At 39.9% G+C, this 25,210-nt stretch overlaps 1 protein-coding gene across 3 annotated transcripts; it reads left to right on the forward strand.

The window, feature by feature from the left end:
* Positions 1–487: 487 nt before the first annotated feature.
* Positions 488–24,776, forward strand: LOC146384245 (mitochondrial adenyl nucleotide antiporter SLC25A25-B-like). 3 transcript variants are annotated; one of them, XM_084936152.1, is made up of 11 exons: positions 488–1,320; positions 13,567–13,693; positions 14,317–14,404; positions 17,616–17,651; positions 17,988–18,099; positions 18,448–18,606; positions 18,688–18,840; positions 18,987–19,094; positions 19,783–19,950; positions 20,045–20,195; positions 20,751–24,776. In XM_084936152.1, the coding sequence occupies exons 1-11, from the start codon at positions 964–966 to the stop codon at positions 20,933–20,935; spliced, it is 1,644 nt and encodes a 547-aa protein (XP_084792278.1). In that variant the 5' UTR covers positions 488–963; the 3' UTR covers positions 20,936–24,776. The 3 variants fall into 3 exon arrangements, with proteins under 3 accessions (XP_084792278.1, XP_084792280.1, XP_084792281.1); XM_084936155.1 differs by lacking the exon at positions 488–1,320 and adding an exon at positions 6,868–10,839; XM_084936154.1 differs by lacking the exon at positions 17,616–17,651.
* The last annotated feature ends 434 nt before the right edge of the window (positions 24,777–25,210 follow it).

Below are 25,210 nucleotides of genomic sequence, written 5' to 3' on the forward strand. Positions count from 1 at the left end.
TAGATCTCTCTTTTTTCTTTTTTTTCTTTTTTTTTTTGCCGTTTTCCACAACATGAAGACTTTTGTTGAATAGTTTATTAAATCCTACAAAAATCTTTTAAATTTTGAGTGACGATGATCACTAACATGTGTAAAAGACATATATTATCATATTATATATAATATAAAAGAATAAATATTAATCTTGTTTGGGTTTTTTTTTACATGAAATCTGCATGAATGGATTCAAAGATTAAATCTATGGCTCTCTCTTTCAGTTCTTCCTTCCATGCGCTTACGTTTTCACTCAGAAGGCTATTCTCTAACTTTTTTTCCCTTGTTGACAGAATTTTATTACATATATGCAGAATTCCATTACATATATGCAGAATTCCATTAAATTCCCTGTTCAGCCATTTCTTGCGCCTCCAAGTGAAGCCTGTCTGCGTGTCAGTAGTCACGCAGGCAAAAACCCCAATCTTAGACCGGTTCGTGTTGTAATCTCGCGTTATGTAGCGAGACTTCGGGTGAACCGGGCTCAGCAGACAAATGTCTTGCTCTTTTCAATGGACGGTAAGTTGCCGGGTGCCTAGATATTGAAATAAAAGCTAAAAGGGGACTTCAGAATGGAACCGTATTGTTTGTAATAGGTGGAAGTCGAACATACGCTGCTGTGGAGACATTTTAATAGACGCTTAGAGAGCAGACAGCAGAATTCTCATCATATCGACGCGTCTCGTTTCGCCGGCATCTTTCACTCGCTAACGTTGAAAATAGCTAGCTGAGCTGATGGACTCAAGTGGAATTTGTGCTTGTGTGTGAGCTTCACGGTTGTGTTAGTGGTGAAAAGTGTGCGTTGTACGCCAAGTGAAAGCCGTCGACTTTAATAGAGGCACGTGGTTACGTAGTAGTCAGGACTCGCGATATAAAGGCGATTCAGCTTTTGGTTAGTACAGGGTCAAGCTGTTCGGGAGAGGCGGACACATGATGCACCAGCAGGGCTCGTTGATGCCCTCTTTGCTCAGTGGTGTATTCTGCCAGTGTCGGTCGACAGACACACATCCAGGGGCCGACCCTGGTGGTGGAGGCAGGGTTCCCCCCTCCGTCCCTCCCTCGGAAGCATCACCATCTAAACCAGTAACCCAACAGTCAGCGTCCGGCGTGTGGCACACCGACGAAGGAGATCATCCATGTGACATATGTGGGGGTTCGGAGCAGGAGCACAGACTCAAAGTGCTCTTCCAGGTCCTGGATGTGAACGGGGATGGAGGCATCTGTGTGAACGACTTGACAATTGGGCTGAAGAAGTTAGGAGTACATCGCACTGAACATGAGCTCATGGTAAGTGGACACAGCTCGAATGCTCAGTTGCATGATATATAGTGTCTTCACTTCCCTGTTTGTGTGTACTAACATAATTTCAAAGCATTTCCCACGGAAAGACACCACATTCATTGTAAATTTTTCATTTAAGAAGAGTGAACATGAATGCAGGGTGAGACAATGAAATGAAACTGGTGCTCAGAGTTATTTAAATAGGAGAGTAGGTAAGGGAGTAAGATGACACCAGGGCATGGCTTGAAACAACTGGAAAAAAGTACAAATGCACTGAACAAGCTTTGGGGTAAATACAGACTGACATGTCATTTAGTAACAAAGGATTTAATTACTTGTACACCAAAAAACATTAAGATATATCAACTGAGATAATAGTGATAGCACTGTCAATAAGCAATGCCATGCTTTAGGGTGTTAAATGGTACAATGCATATTTTATATTTAAAATATCTCTCATACATAAGAAGTGCCAAAATACTAGGGATCTGCACAACTAGTTGACCAACCAAGTAATCGTTGCTATTGTCACTAATTGCTACCAGATGTACTAGTCGTTTAGTCTTAATTGTTTTACATTTGAATTGATACCCGTGGCAGGTGTTGTGCCAAAAAGTGATTTCCAGTATTTGCCAAAAAATGACTGCTGGAACTTAAGCTATTATAAAATAGGTCAATCATAGTTTAACAAAGAATATCAAGTCGTTTAGAGCCAGAAAGCGCATTCCTATCACAAAGTAGCTGCTGCCATCAGTTTTTGGCAAAGTTACTTTTTTTTATCAAGTAAATAAAGGATATATAAGTGTCACTGACATTAGTGAACAGAGATTCTAACAGAGATCTTTAACAGAGATTTAGCAAAGTGGCCTCTTTGCTAAATTGTAACAAATATAACATCGCAATTCTATAAACTTACTTGAAGTGACCAAAAAAGACTAGATTAATGACAGTATGGGTTCAAATACACAGTCATAAAGATACTTCAAAAAGAGGTAATTTCATTATTAAATATATATAACCCCTTCATAAATTTACTGTACAATATAAAGCGCCTTGAGGCGACTGTTGTTGTGATTTGGCGCTATATAAATAAAATTGAATTAAATAAATCCTATTCACTACAGTCTATTTACTACTGTAAGTAAAGATATTAGATGTTTAAAAAAAAAAACCCCAAAAAACCCCTAAAAACAATGGAAATCACTTGCGTCTTAATGTTATGCAGGCATCTGCCACCAGATGGAGCTACATTGGTGAGAAACACATTAAATCTATTAATCTGGGCTTGATCTTTTTGTTAACATTATTATTGTTGGGGGTTTTTTAAGGCGAAAAATGAGATCACAGATACACGTGGTGGAAATGAGCTTTCACTGAAAGGTGGATAGTGTTACCCTTAGCAATAGGATGGGGAATTTAGTCAGGGGATCATAGTAGAGCTGCTGATTTTCCACATCAAAAGGAGCCAGCTGAGGCAGGCACCTCCTGAGTAAGGTGTTCCAACCAGGCATGTTCTACCAGCAGAAATTCCTGGGGCACACCCGGGACCAGCTTTGAATAACTTTTCCCTGGAGGAGGTGGTACATATTTCAATCGCAGTTTCTGAGATTTTCGGTTGTTAATTTGTCACATTTTAATAATATGTGAACATCTTACGTAGTAACATGTTTTCATATCATATTTAACATCGGTTTATTTTAAGTGTTTTTCTTCTTCGTTGTCTGGAGTATAACATGCAATGTTCATAATGCATAATGCCAGGTGCTGCACAGTTAAGCGGGAGGATTTATTATTGAAGAATGTGATTAGTGGTTTAAAATGCCTTTGTTTAAGAGTTTTTGCATTAAACGGTTCTCAAATTTAACTTGATATTAAGTGTTTCTTAGTTTTAGACTAGTCGGTAGTTTTTGGGGGGGGGGGGTTGCGCTTGGAGGACTTAGAAATTAGTTGCCAGGAACATCCCAACTAAATACAATTAGAGTACATGCTTAACGGAGTGCAGCTTTGTTATTTAAAAAGAAAAGATTTCCAGACAAGGTAAAAATGCCCCCAAAACCAGTACTGCAGGAACTTTGACAACAGCTTGAGATGCAGAGGGAAATTGGGGATGAGTCTGTGTGAGTCTAAAAGAGAGACACAACACTGAAAGAATCCCAAAGAGAAGTCTCTGGGAGATGAAGTTGGTACATCAGTGCCCCGAAAGAACCAATTGACAGCTGAAACAGGAAACATATGATTCAACTGTGTTGTTGTCTAGAAACGTGCACAGTTGAGGTTCATAACCGTTTCACTTGTGTGTTAGTAGGTGAATCCTTGCTGATTGTAATGGTAAAGATATAGCTATGTATTTGTTGTTGTTTTTCTTGGAATACAGATAGCTTGGCTGTGTGCTACTAGGATGAATTCATTTTGTTGGCCTGCTGGGTTGAATGAAGGGGTTATGCTGTGTATATAACTTGCAGTGGGGGGGAAAAAAACCCATTTCAACCTCCGTGAGGTAAATTCCACAAAATTTATACATTTGTAAAAAATGAAAATGTAACTGGTAATTCTATACCTTGTGTTTTGGGTCCCGGTGACCAATGAAATTCCTTTCCTAGTTCAGTTTGATACATGTTTCTGTACCTGAGTGACACGAGTTGATGTTATGGTTTTTTTGAGTGAGAGGAGAGTTGCAAATGATGGCCAAGCTTTGTTGAACACAAGCATCTTGTTAAAAATTTTGTTTGGAAATCTGTCTTAATAATTGAGGTACCACTCTATGTTACCATATTTATGTTTTTTTCAAATATTTATGAATTGATTCTTCTCAGTGTGACACACATGTCTCACAAAATTTTTCTCACTGTTTGCTAATAACAGTCTCTTAATACCTGATAACAGTGTCCTCCTTTGTAACATGCTGTTCACAACGGGATTCACGTTCAACAGCTAAATGAGAATGGAATTTCAATGTTTCTGAAGATAATAGTGAAATCCTATACCCCTTTGACAGCAGGAACCTTTCTTTAAGCAGATTAAAGTCAAGTGTTTTTACTGGAGTATTCTGTATAGTTTATTGCAATGAACATCTAGTTTGTAAATAGTGACCCTGTGCCTGGAAAGCCTACAGACAAAGACAGAACATTTTTGACTAACCATTAGAAGGTGTGACAGAAATTCTCTGTGACCAAACACTGTGTTGTGCCAGATGTCATGTCAGCATTGTCAAATATTTAACCAAGTCCTTTTGACTGAAAAGAATTATAAACACTGCATGGATCAACAAATCCAACCTGATGTGTTTGACACAGAAAAATTCTGCACTATATATTTTGTACCCAAGTTGTTTGACATATTTAACAAAAAATACATTAACTCTGGTGCATTGAAAACATTCAAGTTTATTGATATAGTCCCAAATCACCACAACAGTTGCCTCAAGGTACTTTATAATCAAAGTATAGACCCTACAGTATTTGGGATAAAATCCTACAATAAGGCAATCCACTATTAAAACACTTGTGGGAAGAAAAAAACTCCCTTCTAATAGGAAGAAACCTCCAGCAAAACCAGCCTCAGGGAGGGGGCAGCCGTCCACTGCAGCTGGTTGGGCTTGAGAGAAAAGAAAAAGAGCACATTGGGATTGGACAGAACACACACACTATGGGGGAGAGACTGCACAAATCAGGCCTTTATGGTCAAATAACTGCTAAGAAACCAATACTAAGGAAAATCAGCAAGCAGAAGAGATTTGTTTAGGCCAGGAAACACAAGGAATGGACATTAGACCAGTGGATATCTGTGCTTTGGTCTGAGGAGTCCAGATTTGAGATCTTTGGTTCCACCCTCCGTGTCTTTGTGTGATGCAGAAGAGGTGAATGGATGGTCTTTACATGCATGGTTCCAACTGTGAAGCATGGAGAAGGATGTGTGATGGTGTGGGGGTGCTTTAGTGGTGACACTGTTGGGGATTTATTCAAAATTGAAGGCACACTGAACCAGCATGGCTACCACAGCATCCTGCATGCGACATGCCATCCCATCCAGTTTGTGTTTAGTTGGACCATCATTTGTTCTTCAACAGGACAATGACCCCCAAACACACCTCTGGGCTGTGTAAGGGCTATTTGACCAAGAAGGAGAGTAATGCTGTGCCAGGTGGCCTGGCCTCCACAGTCCCCTGACCTAAACACAATCAAGATGGTCTAGGACAGTGGTTCACAAACTGGGGTACGCGTACCACTGGTGGCACTTGGGCTCCTTCTAGTGGTACACAGGAAGTCTCCAGATTAAATAATATACCATGTTCTGGCTGAGAGATTTCTAAAAAATTAAACAGCTCTGCTATCACTTCCCACATAAATGAAGACTAAACCGCACTGGCGTTTGTAAGGTTACTGAATTTGGGCTAGCTAGTATATAATTATGTGCTACAGCTATGTTAGCATAATATAGACACAGTGAAGCTGGAGGATGAACTTTTTTTCCACTCGATAAAAGTTAACGTGAGCGTTCCCGGTGGCTAGGGACAAATGCAATCGCATGGCAGGATGCTGTAAACGTACCAAACTTCAGTCAGGAGAACAACTGAGATAATCCATCCACAATACGAGGTTAGTCATTAATATACTGCTGGGCTGGGCTGTAGTTACACTGTAAGGTTTGAAAAACTGAGCTTTAAAATGAACAGTGGTAATAGCAACCTAGAGAAGCTGACAGTGATCACTGCCTTTTTTTAGGAGCTTGTTTGGATTAAATAGAACAAGATACAAAGCATTAAAATATGTTAAAAACACAACAGCTCTGATAAACTCAGAGTAGTTTGTTCATATGTCAATAGTTAAAGATCATATTTCCCACCCGCTGGAATGTTTTAATGCAGTACAGTTGTTATTATTTCCACTTATCACGTCCTGTTTATGATAGTTAAAATAAATAACATTTATATAAGAAATAAAATTGTCTCATGTAAGCTGTATATGGTGTTAAATAGACCTATACTACTGTACTTTAATGTCGGTCATGAGCGTAGTACTTTAAGAGCCATATATTTTATGAGGTGGTACTCGTGAAAAGTTTGAGAACCACTGGTTTAGGATGAGATGAACTGGAGAGTGAAGGCAAAGGGCCAACAAGTGCTCAGCATCTCTGGGAACTCCTTGGAAAACCATTTCAGGTGACAACCTCATTAAGCTCATTGAGAAAATGCCAAGAGTGTGTAAAGCGGTAATCAAAACAAAGGGTGGCTATTTTGAAGAATCTAAAATATAATACACGTTTTGAGTTATTTCACACTTTTTGTTTACTACATTATTCCATATGTGTTCATTCATAGTTCTCATGCCTTCAGCGAGAATCTACAATGTCATAAAAATGACATTGTAGATCCCAGCAACCGACACCTAACTTTTGACTGGTCACTCGCAGGGCGTAGGTGTTGTTTGGCTGGATTTTGTTCTTTTCATTCAGCAGGATTTCCTTACCCTCTGCAGGTACTTGGTGGTTGCAGCTTTCCTAGCGGCCTCTTCGTGGATCCCATTTGCCGTGGGATTCCCAGGTACTTGTAGCCGTCCTAGATGACTGCAATGTTGCCTTCTGGTAGTGTAAGCCCCTCAGTTCTGACTAACTTCCCTCTCTTTGTTACCATGCGACTACAATTCTCCAGTCTGAATGACATTCCAATGTCGTTGCTGTATATCCTCGTGGATCAGTGAATCTATGTTTCGTTCACACCTGGCATACAGCTTGATGTCATCCGTCACTTGGTGTTCGCTCTCTCTGCAGTAGAATATCACTTCCTGTTCCTGTCACAATACACAATGGTGTTTTTGTGTAGCTCACCTGCATAGTAATTTAATAAAGAACTTTTAGAAAACTTTTTATTTTATAGTGTAATCTTCATGTGCTTCATCTGAAGCACACTCTCCGTGTATTCACTTGCTAATTTATGGTCACAGTATTCACTCACTGTGTCTTTCACTAGCTTAGCTGGTAGCTGACTCGCTAGCAGCATGGCCTTTCCACCTGTCCCTCCTGCACTTTCCTGCTAATTGTGTCAGATGTTTAGTTACTCCTCGGCCTCCCTTAGCAGTATTGATACTTGTAATAAATGTAGCCTATTTGCAGCTCTGGAGGCCAGGATCACTGAATTTGAGACTCGGCTTTGCACCCTTGAAAAACCTGTAGCTAGCCCAGCTAGCTGACCCTGGTAGACTGTCACGAGCAGCCGGGGAAACAGGATGCCTGGGTGACGGTGAGGAGGAAGCGTAGTCCTAAACAGAAGCCCCAGGTACACCACCAACCTGTTCGTGTCTCTAACCGCTTTTTTCCACTTTGACAGCAGTAATGACACCCAGTTACATCAATCAGTGTTGAGTAAAATCAAAGCTGAATCGGTGTGCAACTTGGCCAAAACAATGATGGACTCTGTAGTTTTCTCTGGTCCACTCCCCAATCGGACCAGGAGTGACATGTTTACCCGCATGTTCTTCTTAAATTGCTGGCTAGGGATGGGTATTGATAAGATTTTCACGATTCCGATTTCATTTTCGATTCTGTTTAACAATTCGATTCTTTATCGATTCTTTTAAAAAAAGGAGAACACTAAGGTCGATTAGCTTAGAACTTTGTTTTATATCTTCTCTTTGAACAAGATAGAAATTTAGGAGTAGCATGGCCTTACAAACCCAACAGTGAGATCTTAAGAGATCCTTGAGAGATCCAGCCTACGGCTCTTCAATGGGGTGTCACAAGGTCCCTGGGGAAAAAAATGGTAAATGTAAAATAATAAAATAAATATTCTTCTGTAGCAATAACAAAGTATAACATAAATTATTCTGTAGCAATTACACAAGAATATCCAGTAATGTCCCTGCCTACAATTAAACACATTCACTTACCGAAAATCGGGGGCATCTGCTGTGGCAAATGGGTGCAAGCCTTTTACCACAAACTTAAGTCACTGCTCGGTGACATTCGTCTATCCTGGCCTGAAAGGAGACGCTAACGGTAGACTGCAGCGAGAACTGCCAGCATCTGAGGCAGCCAGACTCTGTCTGTCTCTCTCATCATGGTCACCTAAATGCACAGTAATGGCAGGTTTTGTAATAAGGCAGAACGCGCTAACATAACATGCACTGTTAGTTGCTTATTTACCTGCCGCATTAACGGGAGAGGACATGCAAACGTTACCGCTGCTGCTGCGTTGAGATTCACGAGTCCGGAGCAGAATTAAAAACACGACATTCATTTAAGGTCATCGCGTGTTTTGTGAGCAAATGCTTTTGCATATTTGTAGTGTTTCCTCCCTTAAATGAAATATCTACTTTGCAAGTATTGCAAGTTGCCCTGTTGTCATCCGTTCTCGTAAAGTATACCCAAACGTCTTACACATCTCTCTGCAGCTTCTCCCCTCCTGTTATTCTCCCAAAACCTCCCTCTCTTAGAACATCTAACTATTCATCATTGATTGAAGAAAATAAGAACACCCCTAGGTTTCGCTTCAGCACTGTAGCCAGGCTGACAGAAAGTCAGAGCGCTCTCAAGAGATTATAGATGGGAAACATCCCTCTTATGGGACACTCCCAATAGGGCTTAAAATCTGGGGCTATGCACCATTTGCTCTTAGAACTGAAGAAGCTTCTCAGATAGAGGTGAAACATCTTCAAGAAACTTAAAGAAGTCCAGTCGCTTTTCCAAGATCCTTAGATCAGTGGAAGAAATGTTTCGTTATTCATCCAAGTGACTTATTCAGTCTCAGCTGAATGGAGATTTCCCCAACCTTATAAACAGTACATTTTCATCATTTATGAATAGCAGATGTGTTGATGCATGCTCAAAGTTGAGGCTTCAAAATGCAGAGTTCTCAAGCAGAGGGTGAAATCAAGCTAGTTACGTCTACCTTTCAAAAACAAAAGCTTTTTTCCAAACAAAATGGGAAGATGTAGGATTAATGACAACTGGCTCATGAATTGAATGAGTTACAAACAACTTTTTTGGTCAGGAGATATTTTGGAGCATTTCTGCTCTTTCCTTTTCATTTAATCTGCTTTTGCTGTTCCTGAATGTAGTGATGGAACTCCTCTCTGCAGTTAAGACTGCAGAATGTTGTGCTACCTAGCTACGTACCATTACTCAGCATATTAAATAACAGGTTAAAATATTTCAAATGAATACCTTTTCATTTCTGTCTATATACAGGTATTTAAACTGTTGTCATAGATTTCTACAATAGTAACCAGTGGACTGGGACGATGCACGTTTCTGTGATTTTGTTTGATTGGTTGATGTTAAGATACTTATAAATTAATGCCAGTTTTATCCTTCTACAAGCATAGAGATATTTTTTTCTTTTCTGGTCTAGAGAGGCATGTTGACAGTGTGGTCAGTAAGGTAGTAAGCCAGGAAACGGTTGCAAGAAAGCAGCGTTTAATGCAGAAATAGAACTACTCTGCTATGCCACACTGTAACTCTCCAAGCAGGAGGAACTATATACGTGCTGAGAATGAAAATCTGTCTGCCTTGGATGCTTCAGAATGCTTGCTTGATGCTGACAATGCCCTTAGAATGACTCAGAGCAAGTGCAGGAGGCTAGTGTGGGAGGGAGGAAAAGGAACCGTCACTCAGCAGATTTTCTTTACAGGGAGGGAGGTGCAGCTGAAGGGAATCCTGCTGTTTAGCCAACCCTATCCCTCTAAGTTCATTGACAGTCAGTGACATCGCTTCATTTCCATGCTGCTACTCTGTCCTCTATTGGCTGAGACCCACATTCTGTGGTGAAGCAGTCAGACCTGCTTGTATGGTCTGCAGTGATTGGCCAGGCTGGGCTGCAGTGAGGATGCAGGTTTTGGAGGCTCTCACTGCTGCATTTCCCTGGCTGATGATACTGAAGCTAGCACAGTGGCAAATCCTGACTGTGTGTTGCTGATTCTATTGCATTATCAGCATCAAGAGAAAAGACTTTTTGTCTGCATCTAACGATTTGATGATCCGTGAAGTAACCGCGCCTCAGAAGCAGTGTGGTAGAGTTAGATGGGAGAACTTGGTTTTGTACTGCTGCAGCTGATGCTGTGATCCTGAGCCTGGACATTTTATTAAGGAAAAAGATGCACTTAGAATATGAGGCACCGAGTCTGAGAAGTGAGTGAAATCCTTTCTGCAGCCCCATGCTGTCATTAGCTAGCCTTTCCACACTTGTAATACTAGTTCACCTCTCTGCATTTTGCAAGACCTATACTGTTGCCGTTGCTTTTGGTCTGAGTGCAGTCACCCAAATAGTGTGGGAGAGCCAGTTTGAGGATGCTGCTGGACATACTGAGCTTTCTATACCAGAGACTTTTTGGCAGGACACAATGTAAGCCTGCTGAAACCCAGCTGCCAGGAGAGAAACAGTCTGAGACTACAAAAAACTGCAGAGAGCTACAGGCAAGTCTTCAGGAAAGCACTAAAGAGTCCTCTAATGGTAAAGAAATCAGCAGGAATAATGTTACTCCAAAGAAGACCATGGTATTAATCATGATGGCACCACCTACAGATCTTCAACAGGTAGGATTAAGCTGGTAGAATAAGGTCTGTTTTCTAGACCTGTATAGCCTTTAGTGAGAGTTACTTCACTGTTCAACTTTCTAATACTATTAAATAGAGACCTTCAAGACTGAAAAATAAACCCACTGTAGTCCCCCAAAATGCAGTTTCTCTTAAGAACACTTGGGCTGACTACCAGCCATGATTTTGGTGTGCATGTGTGTGGGTGTGTGTTAGTTAGTTTTCCTTTCTAAACAACTATAATGAGGGTGGATTTGTTTAAATCACAAATTTATACTTAGAACTTATATTACTATGACAAATATTATGCTTCTTTGTGGTAAAAACCAACCATGAGGTCTGTGCTTCAGTTTTGATGATTGAAATTCTTGCATTGTAATAGTCTGTTACTTGATACACTCATAGGTATCAGAGTCTGCAATAGCAGAAAAGTACAGTTAGATGGATGCAGTTTAGAAATCAAGTCATTCTTATATGATCTTAGACTTTTTTTTTTATTGTAAGGTAGACCCTACAATAATACATACAGAGAAAAACGTTGGCAACAGTGGGAAGGAACAACTCCCTTTTAACAGGAAAAAATCCTCCAGCAAGTATGATTCAATGCAGAGGGGTCTATTAACACACAGTGAGTGAGAAAGGTGACTGAAGAAGAAATACATCCGTGTGCATCATGGGGATCCCCCAGCAGCCGACACCTATTGCAGCATAACTAAGGCAGTATTCAGGGACACCTGATCCAGCCCTAACTATTTGCTTTAGCAAAAAGGAAAGTTTTAAGCCTAATCTTGAAAGTAGAGATAGTGTCTGTTTCCCGAATCCAAACTGGAAGCTGGTTCCACAGAAGAGGGGCCTGAAAACTGAAGGCTCTCCCCCTCATTCTACTTGTAAACACTCTAGGAACAACAAGTAAGCCTCCAGTGCGAGAGTGAAGTGCTCTAATGGGCTGATATGGTACTATAAGGTCATTAAGATAAGATGGGGCCCAATTATTCAAGACCTTGTATGTGAGGAGCAGGTTTTTGAAATCAATTCTGGATTTAACAGGGAGCCAATGAAGGGAAGCCAATATAGGAGAAGTATGCTCTCTCTTTCTTGTCCATGTCAGTACTCTTGCTGCTGCATTTTGGATTAACTGAAGGCTTCAGGGAGTTTTTAGGACATCCTGATAATAATGAATTACAGTAGTCCAGCCTAGAAGTAATAAATGCATGAACTAGTTTTTCAGCGTCACTCTGAGACAGGATATCTATGAATCATTCAAGCATTAAAACATTAGTGACTGGAGTTGGTTTAAAAAGTTTAATAATGTAACAATGACCTCTGCCAATCAACAGTGCCAATGGAAAAGTGAAGATAGGAGTGCAGGCAGGGTGGAGTGGGTGGAGGCAAGTGTCACAGCTGACTTGTGACAGAAGAATAGCAGCAAGAGTGCACAGTGAAGATTTCGTCAAAACAAAAGTGAAATCCAGGAAGGATCAGGTGTACATATGAATCCTTATTCACCAGGTGTGTGATGGCCATATGAACCATTGTTAATGAAGGGCACCATCTGTGGACCAGAACACAATGATGCTATCTGCAAGAGGCGCATAAATCTGCCTCACAGAGGCAGCATCACTTTGTGTGGTTTTCTGTGATGGTTTGTGATATTTTAACAGGCCTACCATTGCTTTCTGCTCAGATGGAGCTGTTATGGTTGCTGCATCATCATCCAGCACTGGTGAATTACACCCCCACTGGGCTGTTAATTTCCCACTTCTTGTCTTAAAAGACCTCATACTACCATATCACCCCAGTAGAGCACTTTGTTCTCAGACTGCTGGCTTACTTGTAGTTCCTTGGATATTTAAAAGTAGAATGGGAGGGCCTTCAGGTTTTAGACCCCTCTTCTTCCCCTTGCCTCCAACCGGTTACAGCAGATGACTTCCCCTCCCTGAGGTTTCTTTCCTGTTAAAAGGGAGTTTTTCCTTTATTTTTCCAATATGAAGTACCTTGATGATTTAGCCTACTGTAATTGTCACCATAAGTATATGTATATCACTTTAAATAAAAAATTTTGTCTCTTTTCCTTTTTCTGTAGGTCAGGGTATAATAAGTTCTTTTTTATAGTCCTCTATAAAGTTTCATTTCAGTATGTCGAAATCTCTGATGATCATGTAATTTTCAGTAAAAGGAGATACCCTGGTCAAATTGCTCTTCTGTGTTATAGCTTGATCTCAATAAGATGTTTTTGCTGATTTAAAAAAAAAACCTAACTTCATTTCGTTGTTTCACTTCACTTCATTCTTAGCATATTAAAACTTCGTGATGGTTCAAGTAGACAGTTTCAGTATATCTTTTTGTGTGATGGTTGACCCCCCTTTCCTAATAGGAGGTGTCATCCATTCTTCTGATACCCATTACCTGACAGTAGATGGCATTTAATTGTGTTTCGGTTAAAACTGTTTCCTTGCAACCTTTTCAGTTGACCTGACAAGCTTTGGTAGCACTAAGCACCCTGGATAGTCTTAAATATATAGTAACCTGAGATGTGTGGTGGTTGTAAAATACACTACACTCCAAATCAAGTCAACAAAGCACAGATGGTATGAGGCAGGGGATTGTACACCCTATCCTCGACTGCTGTTTGTCAAATCACTCTTTCCACACAGATAATACTATACTATTAAGAGTGTGTCGTTACTTAAATGAGCTGGCATCTAAATGATTTCTCTTTGTTCACAGAAAATAGTGAAAGCCGGAGACAAAGACCTGGATGGACAGTTAGACTTTGAGGAATTTGTCCATTATCTCAGAGACCATGAGAAGAAACTCCGACTGGTCTTCAAGAGTTTGGACAGGAAGAATGATGGTAAGGCAGTTTGTTAGAAATAGAATGTCTTTTATTGTCACTATACACATGTACAATGAGATACAGAGCATCTCCTACTTAGTGCAGACATGTGGGAAACGAAAGGGGGTGAGGTGCACAGTTCTGCAGTGCCATATACATATGAACAGTATTCAAAAATATCAAATGTACAAATATACAAATCGGGGGGGAATTTAATTGTGTTGTATGTTCACAGTGTGGGTTATTGCATGTAATAGTAATGGGAGTTGTGTAGTCTGTGTATAGAGGGAAGTCCTTAGATTGGGGGGTGGAACTGTGTTGTCAGTACACATGTGAGTTCAGGGTGGTTATGGCTTTTGGGAAGAAACTATTCTTGAGTTAAAAGCAGAGTTTGAAGCATTTTCTGAGCAGTGCCAACAGCTGCTTCTGTGGTCACAGTTCGTAAGTATTGGATTCTTAAACCAGAGTGCTGAGCCCATGCTGGTTTTTGAAGAACTGATAGGAACAGATGGTTTCTTTTAGACTTGATCTTAATCCTAAAGAAATGCAGAAGACATAGGATTGTGAATGAATTTGAATTGATTTTAATGTCTGTGTGAAATCGTTGCAGTAGCCATGGCTAATAACTTCTTGTGTTGCAGGTCGAATTGACTCACAAGAAATCATGCAGTCTCTGCGTGACCTGGGAGTGAACATCTCTGAGGAACAGGCAGAGAAGATTCTTAGAAGGTTAGATAATGCTGTCATCCACTGAACACATATCTATCAAAATGGTTAGGCAGCATCATTTTTTGGGGGTGTCACATTTGTGGTAATAAAGTTAGCGGCACTGTTTTCTTTAGCCTCTTTCACACATGCACGTCTTGGATTAATTGTGTCAGTAAATGGTAATTTAACTTTTCATCATCATATCTGAAGCATCCCATTTCTGTCAAGAAAAGTACAGACAGAGATCTGCACATTTTCGTGTCCAGTCCAATTCCTGCAGTGTTGGGTATTTCAGGAGGTTACTGTCAGTGCACACCTGGGACATCAGCCTCTCCTTTACTGACAATTTCAATCTCTTCTGGGAACGCAGTCAGTTATTCAGATACAATGGCATACATCCAACTGGACTTTGAACAAAACTTTTTTCCTTCAATATTTCTGGTACTCATGCATTCCTGTCCTTTGAACTACTCACAGTTTACAGTTGCTAATATATCACTACATAACTTTCCCAAGCCGCTCTCTCATAATACAATAAAAATTAACAAGAGACCAGTCACCTACAAACCAGTAAGCAGACCTCTAATACACACTGCTTTTGTAGACCTTATCGGAACACATCACCCATGAGGCATCATATCTATCTCTAAGGGAGAGGCCAGCCACCCTTCTGGGAAATTTCATTTCAAGCTTTGCTTTTACCCTCAGCTCTCTTTACCACAATGGACCAGTACAACACTGCAGCCTGTCGTTTGATGGTATGATCGCCTGTCGATCTCCCTCTCCCTGTGAACAAGACCCCGAGATACTTAAACTCCTCCACTTGGGGCAACAACTCGTCCCTGAACCAAAATGGGCACTCCACCCTTTTCCGGCTGAGGACCATGGCTTCAAACTTGGAGGTGCTGATTCTCATTCCCGTGAGGAACGAGGTCAAATTCCTTTTCCAAGTGATATACAGCAGCAGTCCCCAACCCCCGGGCCTCAGACCGTTACCGGTCCGTGAGTCGTTTGGTACCGGGCCGCGAGAGTTGAGGCTCAGGTGTGAAATGTATGGTTTTCAGGGTTTTTATCGGTTTTCAGCGTTATTTTGTTATCGTTTTTATCGTTAACTCGGTTTTCATGGGTCTTTTCACGTGTGTTATGAATAAATCTTCTTTTTTTTCGGTACCGGTACTAGTTTTATTTTGTTGTATTTATCCGCGACACCTTAAAGGCCGGTCCGTGAAAATATTGTCGGGCATAAACCGGTCCGTGGCGCAAAAAAGGTTGGGGACCGCTGATATACAGTATGACAATGTCTAAAGCGGAACAGGCAGGAAAGGGAAAAAGATGAAAGATGTAATAAAAGGGCAAAGAGAAATACAAATAGAACACACAATACAAAGAACTGCACAATATATCACCAACTGCTGCACCTGTAAGATAAACAAACATACAGCAACTGGAACACAAAAATTCTGAAGTGCACAGGAACATAATTCAACATCTTCTTGACTTTTTCACAAAATGTACTTAAAAATGAGGGTGGGAACCCACAATAATGCCTCCCAGGAGCCAGAGGCAGATAGAGCTGAATCAAGGACAACCGGGCCATCCACAGTCCCCAAAAGTACTAAAGACCTAAGGCCACAAATCTCTGCGATATCTGCGTTCCCATCCTAGCATGACATGGCGTAAAACCCCATGTGGGGTGCCCACGGTCAAAGGGTGGGAGGAGGCAGACATTCTCTCCAGACTGATGTGATGTGTATTTGCTTCCTTATCTTGTTAACTTATGTCACTTAAGATTCACCACTTGTGTGAGGTTTGGGATACAGCAACTAAACCATGTGAATAGGACCTCTGGATAGGCATGTAATACTATATAGCATGAATATAGTTTTCAACAGAGTTGTCTTTGCAATGGGTGCATATGCTTGAGTGTGTACCAGCCATTTGGAACAACCTTTATTCTGTGTAGTGTTCTGTAGACAATTTTGTATAAGTTGTAAGTTGGGGCTTTTAGTCATTTTGAAGGTGTTTAAGCATATTTGTGTCCAGAAGTTTTGATCTGGATTGATGGAAAGATGTTCTGATTTTCATCCCTTTTTCATGCCACAATGAAAAATTTTGTTTTTTCTTTTTCAATTTACAATGTTTTTCACCCATGAAGTGTAGTTTTGGTCTTTTGCTGCTGGTTCAGTATATTTTGGTCGGAGTGATGAAACCTGCAGTTTGAAATTCTGTGAGATGCTTTCAGCAGCCGATGGCGTGTCCATGTATGTGCCATGGGGTGAACGGAAAGATCCATACTTTGTGTTTACATCTTTTTGCGGAATCTGTTTACCTGCTCTTTAATTGTTTGCTGTTTTAGCTGTTTGGTGGGAGTTGAAATGGTTTTGTGAGCTTTTAACTGAGATTTTGACTTTTCTGTGGATACCACACATGTCTATATTTAAATAACAGATCTGGTGGTACACCCCGATAAAGCAGATGTTCTCCCTCTCACCTCCAGTACCGGTGGCATTGGGATTCAACAAATTAATTATTTATTGCCTCTTACTTTCTGTAGTGTGAATGGCCATAAGGGGTTTTTAATCACTAGGAAAAGCTGCAAAACTTATGAAAATTCAGTAAAGTCCAAAATTTCTGCTTATGCGGTTATGTGGTGAGCAGCAGATCAAACAAGTTAAGAATTATAAATGGCTTCAAGGGCACATTCAGACCTCTAAGACTCATTTAGACACATGCAGACATTTCTGCATCTCTGTCATTCAAATAAACTTTGTAAATTGTAAATAGTTTATTTTATGCAATATTCAATACTGAACTGTAAATGTAGTCTTTTTCAAGGAAGCAACGTTTTATTCAGTGTTTTCATAACAGCCTAATTTTATGCATTTAGTACTACTAGGGAGAACACACATGAGGTTTATGGACTGGACAAGATTGAAAACTTTTGCCCTCCACAATGGCTAAAAATAAAAACAGGTATCACTTTAGCCAGGTAGGTGGTATTGTGAGCACAAACATAACTTTCTCATTTTTAATTCCAATTTTAAGCAAGTCTTGAAAAGGAAAAGTGTTGTGATGTTGCTGTTAGATTGTCCTGTGATTGTTCTGTTTGTCACTCCCGTCTCCACTCATGTTTCTAATTTCTGCTTTATGTCAAGGTTCAGTGTGATCATTGTCTGTTTCCTCTAATCTCCTCCGTGTCTGTCTTTGTCTTCTTTTCTCTGGCTGATCTCAGAATAAGGAGGGGTCATATCTGGGCCCCTATTATGTAGTAAGTAGTAGCTTCTATAGTCTGCTTGCTCAGCCAACGCTGCACAAATCACCAATGCATAGTCAGCACGTCTGAGTGCTGACTATCACTTTTCAGCTTCAGTGTATTCCAGTGACGTAAAAATGCAACATTTAATTGTAATGGTACGCTGATTCAGGTTTAGCACAAATCGCTAAAGAAAAGCATCCTGCTACAACAAACTGCATCTGAATCCATGGAGGCAAATGTCTAAATTACTGAGAAGAAACAGTGCATGTGAGCAAACTGCTTGTGTTTCCTCCTAAAAGCATCACATCTCTTATACTCTGTCCGCTGTGTTCTCTCTTGCATCTGCAGTATGGATAAAAATGGAACAATGACCATTGACTGGAATGAGTGGCGGGACTACCACCTCCTGCATCCAGCTGACAACATCCCTGAGATTATTCTTTATTGGAAACACTCCTCGGTACACACTCCTCCTTCCACCCTGTAGCAACACAACAATCACAAAGCAAATCACGTGATTTCCACTTGTTTTTAATTGTGTACATATTGTATGTGATGGGCATGTTGACGTTTTGATTAATTTTAAATTATTGAAAAAATAACAAAGGAATGTTCAAATGAAAAAAATTGCCAGTTTATTAATAGGATAGTTTATATATAGGATATGAGGAAAATTTAAGTAATAGAGACACTAATGCCACTTGAATAAGGGTTTTTCTCTTTTGCTTGACTGGTATTTTCTCATGGTGTTTCCCTGTCAATGCTGTAACTTATGTGTCCAGGCTAAAAACGGCTGCTTCCTCCACAGATCTTTGATGTAGGGGAGAGTCTGATGGTTCCTGATGAGTTCACAGCAGAGGAGAAGAAAATGGGTATGCTATGGCGACACCTAGTGGCTGGAGGAGGGGCTGGTGCAGTGTCTCGAACTTGCACAGCACCACTGGACCGTCTGAAAGTTCTCATGCAGGTAAAACACAACTATTGCAGTTTTCATTTTTCTCAGTTAAAGGAGAGGACGGCTAATAAGCATTTCATCCCACTCGCCCAGGTTCACTCCTCCAAGAGCAACAGTATGCGCATCGCTGGTGGCTTTGCTCAGATGATCCGAGAGGGTGGTGTAAGGTCTCTGTGGCGAGGCAACGGTATCAACGTCCTCAAAATTGCCCCTGAGTCTGCAATAAAGTTTGTGGCTTATGAACAGGTACACAAAACCATGCGTTAATGGAAAAGAATATGAAAGATAAAAAATTATGTAATTTGTATTTTTTTGCATAGCTCATAGCAGAGTGAATTTGTTTGGTCTGACTTTTATGTTGCTGCTAAACAACACTGACATCTGTCCATCAGATTAAGCGACTGATTGGAAGTAACCAGGAGACGTTGGGCATCACAGAGAGACTGTTGGCCGGCTCTCTGGCTGGAGCGATCGCTCAGAGCAGCATATACCCCATGGAGGTGAGAGAACAATGAACACAAAAAATAAAGCAAGACATCAGTTTAACAATAGCTGTAGCTAGGCAGCAACTTATAACTTACTGCATGCTGAAATACACTGGACTGCTCTGCCATGGAAGCTCCTGGTGCTGTTTTTGTTCTTCCAGAAGAGGTTTGGAAATGTGGTTCTTCATTTGGAGTGTTGGTGACACTCTGCAGCCACATTCTGGAACTTTACGTGGTCTGACTTATTTGTTGTAGTTCCTAAACACTTCCAGGTTTCAACAATACCACTTACACTTGATCTAGAAGGGAAGAAATTTCAACTAACTCGTTCCAACACTGGCATCCTGTTATTTCAGTCAACTCTTTATCTTTCTCAAATTCTTTGTAAAGGCAAATTGCACAGTCAGTTCCTTGGCTTTATGCATCTGCAATGGGGCTCAAAACACCTGAAATTAAAGATTACGATGTGTGGCCCAATAGTTTCATCCATATAGCGTGTCTCAGAGCCTCCTTGCCTTGTGACTGATGACCTTCAGTGTGAATATGTGGTATATGGGAATGAGGTTCATAACATGAATTTGAAAAATGTTAATTTTATTTTTCCTCTGGCTTGTTATGTTATTGTAAGTACAACTGATTCCTGGGTGAGAAGTGCAGATTTTCTGTTTTTTACAAGGTGTGGCATTACTTCCTGTGCATTCAGGTCCTGAAGACACGGTTAGCCCTGAGGAAGACGGGTCAGTACTCGGGCCTCCAAGATTGTGCTAAACATATCTTCCAGAGGGAAGGTGTGGCAGCTTTCTACAAGGGCTACATCCCAAACATGCTGGGCATCATTCCCTATGCTGGCATCGACCTGGCTGTCTATGAGGTTTGCTACTATTGCTGGGTGATAGTTTTTTGTTTTCTTTGGAGGGGGGTTTATTAGTTAAGTCTAACCTCTGTGTTCACCTCTCCTCTGACAGACTCTGAAGAATTCGTGGTTGCAGAACTACGCTACAGATAGTGCTGATCCAGGAGTGTTTGTGCTACTCGCTTGTGGCACTACTTCCAGCACATGTGGACAGTTGGCCAGCTACCCACTCGCTCTGGTCAGGACTCGAATGCAGGCACAAGGTCAGTCACTGGAGAGCTCAACAGCACTGCATAAGACAACAAAGATATATACACACGCAACTTTGTACAGCTGTTTTGAAGAGGGTCCACATGGTTATTATACCAGGTTTAATGCTGTAAAGTTGGAGGTTTTAAAGTGAGAGTCTATGGGGATTGACAGCCTAAGGTTAAGGCCTAAGGCTACTACAAGAACTGTTGGGTTTTTGCGATTAACGATGATTTGTGAATGATTAAAGTTTTCTTCTCATAGCGTATTATTAAAAATATTACCCCAATTCTTTTAATTTTTGTATTCATCATCCCCTCTGAATGCAATGTTTTGTTCTCCATTTGTATTTATTCAACGTACACCACCCATACACAACTTAAAATTTTTATCCATAGCAGAATTTTGGAGCAGTTACCACTAAATGTAGAATAAAGAATTTGAAAAAGTGCTGTAGGCACATATTCAGGATTTATTGATACAAATTCTGGTTGGAGGTGTAAAGGACAAAAGTAAAAAGATGGGTTTGATGTGTGTTTGATAGAATCATCTTCCCTTTGTTCCTACAGCTTCTCTAGGAGGAGGTCCTCAGATGAACATGACAGGACTGTTCAGACACATTATTAGGACTGAGGGACCAATAGGACTCTACCGAGGCCTGGCACCCAACTTCATGAAGGTCATCCCATCTGTCAGCATCAGCTACGTGGTCTACGAGTACCTGAAGATCACGCTGGGAGTCCAGTCAAAGTGACCAGGGAGGCAGACAGAAGAAAATAAGTGGCCAAAGGTTTTTTTGTTTGTTTGTTTGTGGTCTGAAATGACCAGCTACAGTTCAACATATTTTAGTGCAGAAAATGAAGGACAAAGCTGAGATGTGTGATTTGAAGAGAGAAAAATCTTGACTGAAGTCATGTCTGTCAGTTGTTCTCTTAAGCTTTCTTTTAGCAGCTCGGTGGTGTTTCAGCACCTGTGAGTCTTAGTTTAACAAGTGTTTACATGACTCTAAATTACTGCTAGAACTGGAACATGTCCGTGCTGCTGAGTACTGTGAAAGGAACAGTCCTGCGTCTCTGTGGAAAGGAAGAATCTTGATCCTGGTGGGCTTTACTCAGTCATGACACTATATCATCATATAGCTGTCAGCATATGATATCATATGCTATCAGCTTTGTCTGTGAAGCTGTAACTGGATTTAAAATGGTAGATAAATGGTCGATTTGGCTGCATTAAAACAGAGATGATACAAACAAGAGAAACTGGTTTACTTTAAGCTAAAATCAGTAATGAGTCATAATGAAATAAAGGATTAACGTGATCCAAAGTGATTAGGGCCATTCTAGCAAATACTAATTACAGAACCAAGGGAAGTGTTCACTGTTTCTGAGATTAAAGTAATAAGTATTAAAATAGGCTTGAAATAGTTATTATCGGTGTCCTATGAAAAGTTATTGCTGCAAATCAAGGAAACCAACTCAGACAGTGAAACTAGCCGCTGCGACTTGAGCCGTTGGTTAGTGAAGTCTCATTCTGATCCCTGAGCTGAGAGTATTTTTTTTCCATTGGCATCTTGGTGTTTTTAAACTTAGAACAATCGTTATTTACAAGGTAAGGTAAACTACATGTTGCATTCAATATGACCTGAAGCCCATAAAGGAAAGTGTTCACTGGGGTCACATAAAAAGGGTGCTGAAGGCCGTTTTCCCAAAGACCTGTAAATAACCACAAGTCTTTGCAGCCAGAAGAATGAAGGAAAAGGCATTAAAAAGAAAGCAGGTTTAAGGCACTTTAGCACTGACTTCACTTTTCAGACCATGAAGCTGTGTCCATATGTCACCCCCACAGTATCTTTTGTATGATTGATGTGGTTTCTTGACAACAAAGAGGGAAAAAAACAGATCATAATTTGGTCTGATCATTTTTGATGTGTATAATTTTTTTCTTTCTTTCTTTACCACTACAGTCATTGAGAATATCCAAGTTTTTTTTTTCTTGCATACTTGTCAGTCCAAGTTTTTTCCATTTAAAATCATTATCCACTGTCATTTACGTCTGCTTTTTGTTTTTTTTAAATGTAGAATGGCCCTAATAAGGACTTTCATATAAGTTTGCAGAGGAATTTCACAGAAAAATAGAAAGAAAGGCAATGAAACAATAACAGAACGATCATGTAGGGACTTGTCGACACGCTGGATAAAGAGCTCTGTTACATTCAGTCTATGGTCATAAACAGTGAGATGGAATCGTTTGTTTTTTGTATTCAGTTTTGTTTTAATTTTGGCAGATACAACATGATCTGACCATAACAGACGTATTGTGCAGAATTCTGTTCTGAGAGAAAGAAGGCCACCACAGCAAACAAAACAGTGCTACAGGGAGAGTCACTGACCCAGGAAATTAGCATTGTTGAGCCACAAAGTAGTAATGCCCATGCAGTGAAAAGGTTTGCACTCATAATGCAAATCCAAAACAACAGACATCTCTGCATTAGTTCTTCAAATTGAAAAATGCTTAAAGCAAAGACTTCCTCTCAGCTGAAGTTGAAACTGAATGTTGTGTTATCACACTGATCTTATTTTGCTAACATGTCCCCAGAGCGCTGTTTGGTTTCTCAAAAGCTTCACCTCTCAAAACTGTAATGGAAATTGATAATTATAAATGAAAGTCATGTTTCCATTTTTGTATAAACACTCCATAAAATAAGTGGTACGGCGCCCAGGCAGCACTCTCCACCTGACTGATGTCTGTATTATATGATCATCTCAAGAGTGCCTTGTGTTACACGCATAAATCCACCTGAACACTATAGGATAGCATTCCTTTTTTACTTTAAATGTATTTACTACTGCATTCATTTATTTATTTTTACAGAGAAGTCAAGATGATTGACTGAAACGGTGTGAAAATGTTATTTAGTGCTTTTGCTGTTTTCGGAGTATTAATGATAATGGTGGCAGAATTTTTATTTTTGGCTTTAACAGACCTTCAGTTATACAGAAGCCCAAAATGTTTCAAATGAAAACAGTGAATCAAATTGGATAAATGCTAAATTGTTTAAAATATATATGTTATAATTCTGTATATTCAGTTTTCTATTAGATTTTTATGTAAGTACATGCAATTTTTGCTTCGTATTATTCTTTTATTTTGTCAATTAAGTCAGTGACATCAATCCTGTCAACATACAGAAAAACAGCAATGAAAACATTTCTCTCTCCTTGGCAATAATGAGTAAAGCCGTGGAAGTGACTGAATTAACCCACTGAGATTAGCTCCTGCTGTACTGGTTCTTAATGTGAGTGTTAAAGATATTGCGTGAGGTTTGAAAGAGAACAAGTTCAAATCTCTGTACAGATGATAGGTTGTAAAATAACACAAGCACCTACCTAACTATAGGCTATACTGGTAATTTAGAGGGTTGCATCCCTGGCTATGTAGCTAAATAAGTATGAAGATGATACTGAGTCTATATTTATTTATAGCAGCATCTACATAGTTAGACGTGCTAAAGGGCACTAATTGCACTTGCTGGATAGGCAAAAGGGCAAGGAGCAAAAAAAAAAGTCAAAGAACGTACAAATTCCACTATTATAGAAAATGTTTGAAACAAACAGGGAAGAATGCTAAATAAAAACATTTTAACATGTTTAACAATTTCGTTTTTTAAACCTGTTTGTTATAAGTCTTAAAATGTATGTAATGTTGAATATGTTGGGCCTGACAACATAGAATTCATATCTGTGTGTATCATTGTTAGGATGATAAAACACTGCTAACCCTACAAAAACATGACTTCAGCTTGGAAGCGAGAGAGATGCAGTGTGGACAGGTGTTCATCATACTGATTCAAGTGTGTGTGCATAGTACTAGAATAAACATGAAGAAGCCAGTTGCCCTGATGTATAAACCAATGTGCTAAACAATTTGTGTGTTTCTCTGGTAGAGCTGCAGTCCCACACACTGGACTGTCTGGTTGTGATCTTCAGAATGTGGGCTGCTCTTGGGAGCTGATTTACTCCAGCAACATGTCTGCTTAAGTCATCACTTTCTAGCAGATTATGGGCCTACACTTGCTTATAACAGCAAAAAAGTGAACGGATGACATTTACTTTATTCTTAATGTCAGTGTCTGACTGTTTCATGCCTTTATTTCTGGCACGACTGGTGTGTTTCGCACTCCTTGCTCTGTTATTGCAAATCATGCATAAAGCGGTGACACAGAATGTCATTGTGTGGCTGTGTGTAAATGTTTTCTGTATTTGTACAGTGAAAGGTAATGCTGCAGTGTCTTAAAAGTAGCCATGTGTTGGCTGTATGCTGTACTGACCAACAGCCAATTAGGCAGACCCAGTGGAAGTGCTACCTATACAAACTAAAGGCTACGCTATTCATAAATGGTGGCCTAGTTTACAAAATATATACACTTTATATATATTTGTATTTTATTTTATTATGCTAGCTGTAAGTGAATGAGTATGTGAGTACATGTATAGTAGTTTTCTGTTTGAAGCCCCTGCCACTCAAAGAGTGTTGAGTTGAGACAAATATTTATGCTTTAATGAGTTCAGCTGTTAAATAAACTAGTTCATGACTGACTGTTTGTCTTTTGTTTGGAAACTTAAAACATAGACATCCTAAGCTCCTGTAAATATGGAACTGCAAAATGAATTTGTCACATCAAGCTCCAGCAGTGGAAGACGTCCATGCATAATTGTTTGGCAATTTGTAATTGTGAAGAAGAATGTTATTGTTGAATAAATACAAAAGTGTCAGTCAATCCACAAAGAAAACTGGCCTTTGTGTTTTCCATGAGGGACTTGATCAAAACATCACGATGCAGTGCACCGTTTGATGTAATGAGTGTCCAAACATTGGGATGTAATTGGACAAGCATGTATTAGCACACATTTTGATCATTTATATTATAACTAGTACATAATATGTAACCGTCGTCCCCATTTCCATGTCCTTCACCAAATTTTCATCAAAGCCATGACTTCTGGGTTTTTAAGTTAAATATGTGACTCTG

Source organism: Perissodus microlepis, chromosome 7 (assembly GCF_051167445.1).
Source record: "Perissodus microlepis isolate ML-2025 ecotype Zambia chromosome 7, ASM5116744v1, whole genome shotgun sequence".
Lineage (NCBI taxonomy): Eukaryota > Metazoa > Chordata > Actinopteri > Cichliformes > Cichlidae > Perissodus > Perissodus microlepis.

What these genes read in the sequence shown, in the direction of transcription:
- LOC146384245 (XM_084936152.1), top strand. Translation starts at nt 964, where the DNA reads ATGATGCACCAGCAGGGCTCGTTGATGCCCTCTTTGCTCAGTGGTGTA. An exon ending in TTTGGACAGGAAGAATGATG is followed by an intron (nt 13,694 to 14,316) that starts GTAAGGCAGTTT and finishes CTTGTGTTGCAG; the next exon opens with GTCGAATTGACTCACAAGAA. An exon ending in AGTTTGTGGCTTATGAACAG is followed by an intron (nt 18,841 to 18,986) that starts GTACACAAAACC and finishes TCTGTCCATCAG; the next exon opens with ATTAAGCGACTGATTGGAAG.